This window comes from Anoplolepis gracilipes, chromosome 10 (genome assembly GCF_047496725.1).
Source record: "Anoplolepis gracilipes chromosome 10, ASM4749672v1, whole genome shotgun sequence".
Taxonomy (NCBI): Eukaryota; Metazoa; Arthropoda; class Insecta; order Hymenoptera; family Formicidae; genus Anoplolepis; species Anoplolepis gracilipes.
In genome coordinates, this window is record NC_132979.1 from 2,726,862 (window position 1) to 2,739,033 (window position 12,172).

At 34.0% G+C, this 12,172-nt stretch overlaps 1 protein-coding gene across 4 annotated transcripts; it reads right to left on the reverse strand.

The window, feature by feature from the left end:
- Window positions 1-169: 169 nt before the first annotated feature.
- LOC140670256 (glutathione S-transferase-like) lies at window positions 170-11,893 on the reverse strand. Of its 4 annotated transcripts, XR_012047520.1 has the most exons (6): window positions 11,753-11,893; window positions 4,699-4,866; window positions 4,065-4,232; window positions 3,093-3,235; window positions 1,701-1,991; window positions 170-1,411 (listed from the first exon to the last, which is right to left on the reverse strand). XR_012047520.1 is itself a non-coding variant. In XM_072900826.1 (5 exons), the coding sequence occupies exons 2-5, from the start codon at window positions 4,841-4,843 to the stop codon at window positions 1,824-1,826; spliced, it is 624 nt and encodes a 207-aa protein (XP_072756927.1). In that variant the 5' UTR covers window positions 4,844-4,859; window positions 11,753-11,893; the 3' UTR covers window positions 1,447-1,823. The 4 variants fall into 4 exon arrangements, 3 of the variants coding, with proteins under 3 accessions (XP_072756927.1, XP_072756925.1, XP_072756926.1); XM_072900826.1 differs by lacking the exon at window positions 170-1,411 and having other exon boundaries at window positions 1,447-1,991; window positions 4,699-4,859; XM_072900824.1 differs by lacking the exon at window positions 170-1,411 and having other exon boundaries at window positions 1,447-1,991.
- Between the last annotated feature and the right edge of the window lie 279 nt (window positions 11,894-12,172).

A 12,172-nucleotide genomic window follows, 5' to 3' on the forward strand; every position in this document is an offset into this window, starting at 1 on the left:
TCTATTGAAAATATCAGGACAAAAAAAAAGAAGAGAGAGAGAGAGAGAGAGAGAGAGAGAGAGAGAGAGAGAGAGAGAGAGAGAGAGAGAGAGAAGAATAGACTCTAGTTGAAATATATTTTATGTGACTGATTAAATTGATTGACATGCGTACATATAACTGTATGGATGGGATGTTATTAAGATATTGATAACAATGTACATTCTTGTTCTTTATTACAGTATTATTATCAGTCGTACCGTCTTCCGTGACGACAATATAACATTTATATTACATCACATATATAACCACACCATCGCACTCTTAAAGCGTTACACTTAACATTACATATAATAATATTGTACATACATTCACGCTTATGGTATTACAGTATTTCCCTTTTCTAAAAAAAGATATTCTCGTAAATTCTCGTAATTACAATTGACTATGTTGTCGCATTCGAATACGTCATTGATGAAGCGTCAACGAAAGCACGAAGCTCTTTGTTATATATTTATTGTAACACACTGTAGAAAGTCTATTCTCTTATATTCGCTGTCTCCTTCTAACAATCGGTGAGATGCATTTTATTAGAGAAGCATGTGTTTTTTTTTCCTTCGCATTATCACATTTAAAAATGACGTTATATTGACATCTTATGGAGTACACTCATTAAAGTCTCTATATATGTTTACATTGTGTAACCCTTATTAATAAGAATGAGAAATCACACGTTAAATTATCTTTAAATTTTTATTACAATAAATCTTATAGACTACATTCCTTTTGATGCATATGCTTCTTTTTGCAGAGATTTATCGATCGCTTTGCGCGTATCCGAATTATTATATATTGTTTGATATAAATTTTTGTTTCTTTTTTTTATGTTTAATACATAGTATTACCCTGTATGGTATTCGATATATTCTGATAGATATATTTTGTCAAAATAAACAAAGGATATAGCTTGATACTATGTAACATAAAAGCGATATCGATTACATCGCTAGATGCGGGATTTGTTCGAGAGATATTTATCTATCTAACACTTAATCTCTCTCTCTCTCTCTCTCTCTCTCGACGCTTTATCGATGTCAGCAACATATAAGTTTTGTATGTGTAGCAATGCACCATTCACACACATATAACTTTACGGATCGAAATATATACGTGCACAATGCACACGATGTAGTGAACACATTGAATAAGCTTTATATCTAGACATTCATTCCGACAGTAATCTTTTATATTTTTTCGTTTTATGGCATGAAAATAAGTAAATAATTTATTTTGACCGCAATGACACGCATAAGTTTTTAACTCGTTGACAAAATTATCTTCTACGATAAATTGACTTTGAGAGATTAAAAATGATGTTTTTTAAATCTTTTTTCCCTACAAATAATGAAAGAGATTGTGTGCAGCTTTTATCTGAAAAATACACAATATATAGATAACATTAATCTGTTCTATTTAGAGTAAACATGAAAGATATAATATTACATTTTTAAAGCAGATACGAGGCAAAATAAATGGGTATTACGAAGGATCCGAACAATTAAAAATTTAAGCTTAAAATTTTAATTCTTTTATTAGAAGAAAAAAAAGTCGGAGCATTATTTTTGAAAAAGCAAGAGAAAAATATGCATCTGCGAAAAGAATAAAAAGTTTTAATGAAAGTGTCGCTTTTTTAATATGGTACAATCAATATCGATCTTACACGCGAGATGAGACTCTTTGTCGTTGTCACAGCAATGTCAAGAGTTACATGCATGCGCAGATATGTATACTTGTTTGTGATGTCGATGCCGTTCTTCCGGTTTGCGTCGTCGAAAACGACATTTCAGAATTCGGAATGAGGTCGTCTGGCCAGCCAGTCGGCGATTGCGGAAATTTCGTGCACTCGTTTCTTCAAGCCGCGTAACGCCGGATAATTCTCTAAAGCGGTTGCACCGAAAATGTTTTCAAAGTTTTCCAACGCCACCGTGAACACAAAGTCCGCCCACGTAGTCTGAAAAACACCACGCGATCGTGTTGCACACAGATTTATAGAAAATTTTTATTTAACGCGATACATTTATGTTCGACCTTTCAATTCATTTTATTCGACAGTTTAGTGACAGGACAAGTATTGCAACATAAGTAATATTTAACTTTAATCAGGGTGTCGAGTTTATATATATAAAATGCGCGGTACGCGAGGATTTTGTTATCATTCGTGCGGTAATGGCATAAACGAGAAAATATCGAACGTAGAAAATATCTGACATTGATTTTGTGCATCAATAAAGATATGCATTGAAACTGGGAATGTCGTGCAAAATGTCGCACGGGTGTTTTCTTAGTATTTTTGAAGATGCATCAATGAAGGAGAAAATTATCTGGGATAGCACTGGGCTTTGTGGAAGCAATCAGATAATTTATTACGTATGAGGTAATTTACTACTTATTATTCGCGCAATTATTTTTTGGTACGATTTTATCGCATAAAATATTTTATGCAAGTCTTTATCACTAAAATTACAAAGAATATGTACTTTATATTCAATATTATGTTAAGACATTGAATATATTGTATAAATAAATAAATAAATAAATAAATAAATAAATAAATAAATATAATTCTGTTTGTGCACTCCATGTTTTAATATAATATTGAATATAAAGTACATATTTTTTTGTAATTTTTAATGATAAAGAAATGAAAATATTATGCAAGAGAAAAATACTTATCTTAGAAGAGAGTTATTCAGTTTTTTAGTACATTTACAAATCTAGCACTTGAAACTTAAGAGGCTCTGTGTTTTTCCTTTGTATGAATGAAGTACATTGGAAAATATATGTAATAAAAAATTTATTTTAGAGAAAGTCGTAGGTATTAAAAAATTTTGAAAATATTCTCTTTACTTGACATTTGAAACAAAATTACCTGGAAAATCAGGGAATTTTCAGGGTATTTTTTTACAAGATTTTTGAGTAGACACCTTATTAATTCACTCGGTATATTAATTGCTGGAATTTGTTTTATATTTCGTCAAAAATAGAGATTCTTATTGTGGATGAAAACAACAAGAACTCATCGATACTTGATAAGATTTAAGATTCTCTTTACCGTAGAACCAACCGCGTAACCACCGTTCTCGGCGACCGTTTGTTCAAATTTATTCAGGTAAAACGGTATCGTTTCCTTCAGGAGTTTCGCCTTCTTCTCCTCCTTCTTAAAAAGATCCTCCTCCGTACGATATTGAAAAATGACTGAAAAACAAATCATGCGTAAGCTTTCGCGACTTTTTCTCTCTTTCTGTCTCTCATATGAAAAGTGCATGTTTAAAATCATGATTCAAATGTATTGTAATGTATGCAGCTCCTCGAATTCCGTATAATGTGTAAAAGCCGCTCATTGATCTAAATGCCAACTCAAACGAAGAGGATAAGCGAGTGAACCCGTGACCAATTGCTACAATGTCTCATTAAGCGTTTAATCGATCCCGCAATATTACTATGTTGCGAGTATTACATTAACGGCGAGATCCGATCGGATATATATGCGCGTCGGATTTCACGAGGAGCTTTTCCAGGACGAAAGCGTTTGCTCGATTATACAGTGACCTCGGGCTTGGAAATAGGTCACGCGAGAGACGCGTGTCTTTCAGAAAAGCGAAAAGCGGAACAACTTTCGCGCCCGTCAGAGTTTTCCGAGATTTATAGCGCGGACCACGCTTTTTTTCTCTCTCTCTCTCTCTCTCTCTCTCTCTCTCTCTTTCTCTCTCTCCCCCTATCTCGAGCTCTTTCTCGGAAGATTCCATTTTCGACGTCGGGAAATTGGAGCAAGACGGTAAACTCGGGCGTCATCGACAACGCTTATTGATCGATGCTCGCGCGAACTTGTCCGATGAAACTGAAATTGCATAGCGAGAGATGTAAAACTTTGGTCATCGACGATCCTTCAGGAGGAACGGGAAGCCTGAGGTGAATTCGCACTCGAAAAGAAAGTATCGATTCGCTACCGCGGGGAGGTGAAACGGTCGGCGTCGTAAGCAACTTTTCGTATCGTTGATGCGAATACTACATCGATGTCACTTACATTGTTTCAGGTCTCCAAGAGTATCGACTAGCACGTCACAGAGCATCGATTCCCACTCGTTTCTACCTGCGAGATTGTGTTCACGAGCCAGGTAACGTGCCACGGCGTTGCTCTGCGCTATCGGCTTGCCGTTGATTTCCAGAACTGGCAGCATCCCGTAAGGCATCGCTGAGAACAAGAGAAGGCAATCGACTGATCGTGCTTAAGTTCAAGTCTGCCAATGAAGGGGAAAACAATTTGTCTTCACTCGAGGTATCGATTACGACGATTATCGTGCGCCCTGATTAATTGTAGATGTAAATTCTTAAACAATCAGTTTATCAGAATTAAGTTTACTCTTTATTCATTTTTGATATGTCAAACACAAGTCGAGTCTCTCTTCTATTTTCTATCATAGGTACTTGAAATTTATATTTAATTTGAATTTAATTAATCAATAATAAATCACACAAAAGTAAGATTCAACGTATTATCTTATAATCGAAGTGAAGAGATTTTTCTTGTTTCGCATTTTAACAAATTTACATATTGTGTGCAAACAAATTGTATTGTACATGTCTTTCACGTCTTATTAATCGTCATTAACAGACATTAATTTCTCTGTATTCTCTCTAATTTTTTGTTCTGCACTTACACTTTTTAAGCTCAGGCCAGCAATCATTGGTGATTCTCTCATCGATATAGTCGATGCCCGCGTAGGCGAATATGTAGCGAATATGCTCGGCACGACCCCGTGCATTAAAGTAGATCAATTTGTACCTCGGCTGCTCCTCAGCCATCTTCCTCGATCACGATCTGAAAACTTTCCAAGGTGTCGGAAAAGTTATGGGGGGCAATTTCGAGGCTAACCGCCGTTATTTGCCTATTTTGAGGCCACAAGAAATGATCTTGTTATTGTCAGACGAAGATGACGGAACCCGCAAAATGAAACAACGTCCTATCTGATAGCAAATTTGACGGTATTAGCGCGATGAAACTCGAGCTGGGAAATAGATCCGTTCCTTGAAATGCGATCATTTTTCCTCAAACGATTATCAGACCATACGATTAATTAATTTTACGATTAAAAATTTGTGATAAATATATTTTATTTGTTTTACATGTATGTATGATTACACGTATGAGAATATTTTTTTAATAAGGTAAAGACGAGACGAATCGACGCTCATGTTTTTGGAGCATATCTTATTACGCATTTATTTTTACAGATGAAACCCTCCCTTTTTGGGTACACCTTGACGTTGGTGGGAGGGCTCAGTACCCGGAAGGAATTTATTCCGAAGGGAAAGCCAAGTACCCAAACGGTTTTCTAATGTTTATAAATCCATCTTTTTTTTTTTTATATTTCCTTTTGCATTTCTGTCCTCTGACGATCTGCGTAACGAGATATTAACGGGATTTTGTCTATTTATTTCAAAAAGAAGTTGCGATTTATATTAGAAGATACATAAAACATTCGATTTTCGAAGACGAACGCTTCATCGTGTTTTAATTAATTAATTTCGAAAGTGCTGTTGTAAAATATCGCGCGTCTATTTTTATCGGACAGTTTGTCTGCTCTTAATTAGTTCGGGAGTGCCGTGTGAAGTATCGCGCGTCTATTTTTATCGGACGGTTTGTCTCATCTTAATTAGTTCGAGAGTGCTGCAAAAAGTATCGCGTGTCGGTTAATTAATTCGGGAGTGCCGTGAAAAGTATTCGCGCGTCGCTTAATTAGTTCGGGAGTGCCGTGAAAAGTGTCGCGCGTCCGTTTTCAGCATGTCGCGGACGATTTGTGCGCGATCATCATTAACATTAATGTATTTTCGCGAGTGAATATCGTGCGTGAGTGTCAAACAAACTTTCGGGCGGCGTAGTACCCTTGGGATGAGTAGAATTTATTATTTATATATTATTGTTTATTAACCGCGCATCTGTGTCTACTCTTACATATTTTATTTGGCTCATTTATTTTGGATGACTTAAATAAGAATTTGAAAAAGAGACTTTTATATATGATCTTCTATAAAAAGTGGATACTTGAAAAAAAAGCTTTTCTCTGAAATTAATATATAATTAATTATCTTATTGTTTTACGCATCAGATTTGCTATTTGATATATGTACAATAATAATTTATTGAAATATAAATTATTTTGAATACTAATATAATTTGAATCTTACACTTGTATGTCGCAGATCAACGTAGACTCTACATAATTAATAGTTCGTTGCTGCGCACTGGCCTGTGAGTGAAATTTTAATTTTATTTTATTAAAAAAAAAAAAAAATGTCAAATATATAAAAGTGTATATTTTAATTTTTTTTAAAATTTTTATATTGCATAAAAGTTTGTATAATTTTTTATATATTTGGCACATATATTTTTTACCTTTGTTCAAAAATATATAATATTATTTCATCAACAGTATCTTTCTGAGATGTTTACATGACATTTTATCGAATCGCTCTAGTGGCTTTAGAACGTAATCGGAATTTATGATTTTTCTAACTTTTCTTGTAACTTTAAAGATAAAAATAGTTTTCCTAAAAAGTTAGGAAGTTTGTTTCCAGTTGCAATATTTTCGTATTTCTTTATTACCATCGTATTGTTGATTTTTATTTAAAAACTGGATCATACCAAAAAACGAAAATGCTCGTATCTTTGTGGGTAATCTATACGATAATTCACGATCGTGTATAAATCTTTCTCTCGGTCGTTCCGTGAGAGGCTATGATCTATTTGGAGTATCTTCACCGCAGGTGGTCGACTTGTTTCACAAGAATAACGCGAGGGTTGCGTGATTACACGCGTAAACGGCCCTAGTTTTATCAAGTTTCGAGGATCGAGGTTCATCCGAAATGTAGATAAGCCGAAACATAACTGGCAAACGCGAGCGTAGAGTCTAGTTGGATACTATTCCGAGCTTTCTTGAAAATCGCAGAATTCCCGTGCGTCACACGTACCATACACGCGTTTACATATACGTAACCATTATCGTTATTGACCATATATTTTACGTATCAGTCATATATATTATCATCTCTAAAGTTTGATGAATTTTAATTACGTTTATTGATAGGATTTTTTTCATTTCCTTTATCGCGACTGTAACAACAGATACGGCAAATTAAAATTGAGACAGAACCGTATAATTTGATATTTCCCGGGTTTAATTCAATTTCAAAGTAAGACTGTATAATTTACGTTACATGTAAGTCAAGAAGAGGCTTGGCTTAAGATGAGGCTCTAAGCAAATCGCGGTTTTGCGTGTTAACGAACTCGAAATGAGAAAACTTTACAAGTTTGCCGGTCAGGCAAATAGGCGACAGCGATGTACTCGTGGTATAGACTATATCCCCCTCGGCAAATCTAAGCGATAATTATTTGATAATTTCATTTTAATTGCATCTGTTTGTGCATCATTGACAGAGAATCCCTAAAAAAGCGAAAGAAATTTATATTTACTTCTCATTGTCACATTAAATTTCTGAAAAACTGTATAAATTGCGTAAATTATTATATAATAATAAAATAATATCATTTGATGAAGTAGATATTGAATCTTTACTTTGAAAAGCGTGTGCTCTCTCTTGCAATTCAGAAACTGTCCGATCTGATTACTTTCGATTACATAACAGAAATACCGCTCGAGAGATTGGAAAAGATTTCATTTCTTTCACGCGTAAATCATTTATATAATCATAGAGGACGGTCGAGAGAGAGAGAGAGAGAAAGAGAGAGAGAGAGAGAGAGAGAGCGCACGTGAGAAATATTATTTTATATTTATAACATTAAAAATTAGGAGTCTTTTATCGAAACATTGAATGTACAGATTGCAGGCTTTGACATAGGATTTTTTGTTTCCCGACATTTATTATATTTCTGTTTTCATTGATCAAATTTAATCTTGTAACGACAAAAGAGTTTTGTAAAGAACGGATTTCTCTCTAATTAATAGTCGGAACTGTTTTGGTGCTGGGGATACACATGTATACACAGATGACATTTATTGATTATTGCTCGGAAAATGCTCGGTTCTCGATGGTTTCTCCGATAGAGAAGTACGTGACGGACAATGTTGCTGCATGAGATATGCAACATGCCAGTTGCAACGGGTACAATTCACCGTGTTAATTCGTCAGATGCAGGTGCATTAAATATGTACGAATCACGTGACTCTAAACTCTACATACTGCGGATTAATCTTATATTTGATCCCACATGCATTTGACAGAATTCTCCATCTTCTAATCTCCAGTTTCGATTCTCTAATCTATGTATTATATAATATATTTATTCTTTCTTCTTCTTCTTTTTTTTATAGATACATGATATATTAAATTAGTTTTTATTGCAAAAATATATAATAATATGTGTCTGTAACAAAAATATTTTTTGCACAATTTTTAATGCTCACAACTGTTGCATTTATTACCGTGACAGATGGCGAATGTCATAATTGTCGCATTGTTCAATCTGTTGAGATAAATTTGATTGAGATCAAATAGATGTTTCCACTATATCTTTGTACTATTGCGCGATCACATTATCCAGATTTAACCGAAATTGTCGATCGTTAACGTAATTACGTTCACGAGCAGGCACCGAGTCGAATGTCAGCGTGGATTGTGCCAATAACTGAACTCTGATCACGAAATTTGACGGTAAACTCAATGTCCCGTATTTGTGAAAGCATTAATTCGACGCGTATAGGCAGAGATATAAGGAATGAAAGAATATTAATGTTGATACTATGAATTCTCAAGCACAAAACCTGTTCTCCCCTTATCTCATGGGACAAAGATTCGTAATGCGAAAAGTTTCCCTCCGCCACTTCTGCCGGTGGATTCATTAGTCATTTCGTGCCATCTTCGAGTTTTGAATGAAAGCGAGATTACGAAAAGCTCTCTTGCAAAGCATACGTCTCGTTATCTCGAGAATATTGATTTGACACGATTTGACCTTGCTTGTTCACAATAAGCCTTATGTAAAAAATCTTTTTTTAAAGAGAAACTTTTACATTTGTTGACAAATCTTTACGTATCGCGAGATAGTTGATAAAAATATTAGACTATATATTTATTTTCGCGAGAATTAAAAATTTATATCTATAATACTTTATTATTTTATATTCTCTCGATAAATAAATAAATGAATCCTTTCTAATAGTATTTTAACACATTAATTACATAATTGTTGATCGCTTCTCAGATATTTTCATTTACATTCTACGAATAATCAACTCGTTATTTTTCTGAAGAACAAGTCTCAAATAGTTAAATTATTGTCTTATTGTCTTCCATTTTTCTTTAGTTCCCGAGCGGAATGTTATTATGAGTCTTTCTGATATTACGTCAACTTTTCTCGAAAAAAATGAATATTAATTTTGTATATATGTTGAGAGATTATTATTAAAGCAGGATTCCAGAACTCTCTCGTTAGATATGCATATTTCCTTCTTTATATATCGCATGATATTAGTATCGTCGAGAATAATGAGACTATTATTGGTACTCATAATTCTCAATTTTCTAGAAGACGTATCGTTAAGTAAATCGTGCTACGTAATATTTCTTGCCCTCTCCCGCGCGAATCTTCCCGCATGAAAAACGACTGGTATATATACTGGCGCAGTAAACATGTCCATGCAACCTGTGTGATATTGTGACAGGATTCGAAACGGCGTTTGTGAATCGTAGTCCTTGCGGAACAGAGAGATATTTATACTTATTGTTAGTACATTTTAGTACATTTCGAAGCAGAATTCTCTCGATGTAGAGATCGCTAGTCTGTTTGACGCGATATCACATTCGGTATCGGGAATTTTATAAGGATCCGACAAAGAAATATGGTAAAGACGGACAAGGACATTAAATTTGACCTCCTTTCTTTCGCCTTTTTCGTGGTTATCATTTCGTATAGATTTTTCCAGAAATGATTCTTATATTGTATCGAAATAAAGGCAACTTTACCAGTATATACCTTCCTTTAGGAAACTCATTATTTTAAAAATTGAAATTTGAAATAAAAATATTGGATAAACGCTTAATTAATAAAAACGTTTTTTATATACGCTAGAATTAATCGTTTAAATGTCGAGTGAAAAATGGATTAAATGAAATAAATGCTAATATACGATATGTTCATACAATTAGAAGCATTAATTCCGGTGAGCCAACATTTACAAAAAGATTTTAAAATATACGTTTCACCGGTTCTTTTCAGTCTTCGCAAAATAAGTAGTTGCATTATATTTTTTTCTATATAGGTTTTTAAATATTACAAAAAAAAAAAAAAGAGATGAGAGATATATTTAAGTAGATAAGTAGATAGTTAAGTATACGGGACGATATTAACGTTTCTGATTGTACGTAAAAAGAGATCACATATAGAAGAGATATACTATAATTTTATGTTAATGGATTTAGGCCGAAAAGGTCTGAAAATTTGATGTTCTGTACGAAGAGATGGGAAAGCGATTTATGATTATGAATTTGTTGATCCCTAAAATCCCATCTCAATGAATTTGATTTAGGAAATCTATAAAAGAGAGTTCATGAATTTAATGTTTAAGTCACAATAATATAATATTAAGTAGTAACGATGATACAACTGCGATAATTTCTCGTGTAAAAATAAATTGAAAATGTAAAATAATTTTTTTTTACAAGACTGTTTCCGAGAAAGTCGATTTTGAACATGTAGTCTCGGCTACTACATCATCGTGTATCTTTATAAAGACTGATAAATAAGAAAAACTATCTAAATTTAATTGAAAACACATACAAAACACCATATTACCACTATTTACAAATCTACAAATTAAATAGAGATACCAGTCTCTAGAGAAATATCAAATTGATTCTTACAGCTAAACAAGTACACATTCGACGATTCGAATATTCAAAATCGATTTTCTCGAGAATGAAGTCTCGCATAAGAAAATTTCATTCTACATTTTTGGTTTATTTTAGCACGAAAACTCCTATTCGCGGTTATAACATCGTGTGTTATCGTCATATATAATCACATTTACATAGAAGATATACTTAAAACTATATACTAAAATATTCTTTTAAGTATATTTTCTGGCCAATTTAAAGATGATCTTTCTTTAGCAAGTGCCGAGGCATCATCAATAATTTCTAAGTTATAAGCGATTGGAAAAGAAAAACTTCTCGCAAACTAAACTTTATAGAGTTGAAAGGTTAATAAAATTATATACTTCAGTTAATTATAAATGGAGTTTACTTTGCTTAGTTAGAAAGATATACGATGGAAGAAATGGATAACATGCAAAAAAAATAATCATGTTCAACATTTACGCTAAAAATCGATTTTAAATTATCAGAGAATATAGTAAGCACATATTTCAAGATATTGTACATATTAATCATTTATATAGACATATATATATATATATATATCTGCTCAGTTAATTAATCTTTTATACATTATATAAATACTCGTGGCTCTACCACACATTCGCTTTAAGACGTAATATTCGTGTAAGACAAATAATATAATTCCATAATAGTAATAGGGAAGAAAAAATGGTGTGTATTATCGCGTCTTGAAACTTAACAGCAGCGTGTATTATGTATGTACATATAATAGAAATATGCGCGCAAGGATTACGTTGTAATCACTCATAAAACGCGACCCATAACGCGAGGATTTATCGCATCGGCGGATCTCCGACTCACCCCGCACACCCTCGTAAGATCTCTCTCACTAACCCCGGGTAAGAGCACTCGATGCGCCGACACAGAACTAAGTCAAGTCGCACGAAATGGGATATACGGCGCGGCACAGTAGAGGAGGACCACCGGTTTCCTTCGACACCACTTGCGCTCTGCTTCGTACTTGGGTACCGCGCTGCCGAGTTTCAGGCTCCGACGAGCACGATGCGCAACCTCAGAAAATTTATACCACCCGCCAGATTCCGCCCTCTCAGACCGTACGGGGTGGCCCGAAACTCGATCGCGCGAAGCTCGTTCGCGCACATTTTTCGCCTTCGAGAGCGAGTGAATTTTTATGAATGAGAAATGTCATTTTTCGGGGAAAATTTTTCGCATCGGTCGATTAAATATTAACGTAAGTGTATATAAAAAATGTAGGCAATC

What these genes read in the sequence shown, in the direction of transcription:
- LOC140670256 (XM_072900826.1), bottom strand. Translation starts at nt 4,843, where the DNA reads ATGGCTGAGGAGCAGCCGAGGTACAAATTGATCTACTTTAATGCACGG. An exon ending in TCTTGGAGACCTGAAACAAT is followed by an intron (nt 3,236 to 4,064) that starts GTAAGTGACATC and finishes TTTGTTTTTCAG; the next exon opens with TCATTTTTCAATATCGTACG. An exon ending in GTTACGCGGTTGGTTCTACG is followed by an intron (nt 1,992 to 3,092) that starts GTAAAGAGAATC and finishes GGTGTTTTTCAG; the next exon opens with ACTACGTGGGCGGACTTTGT.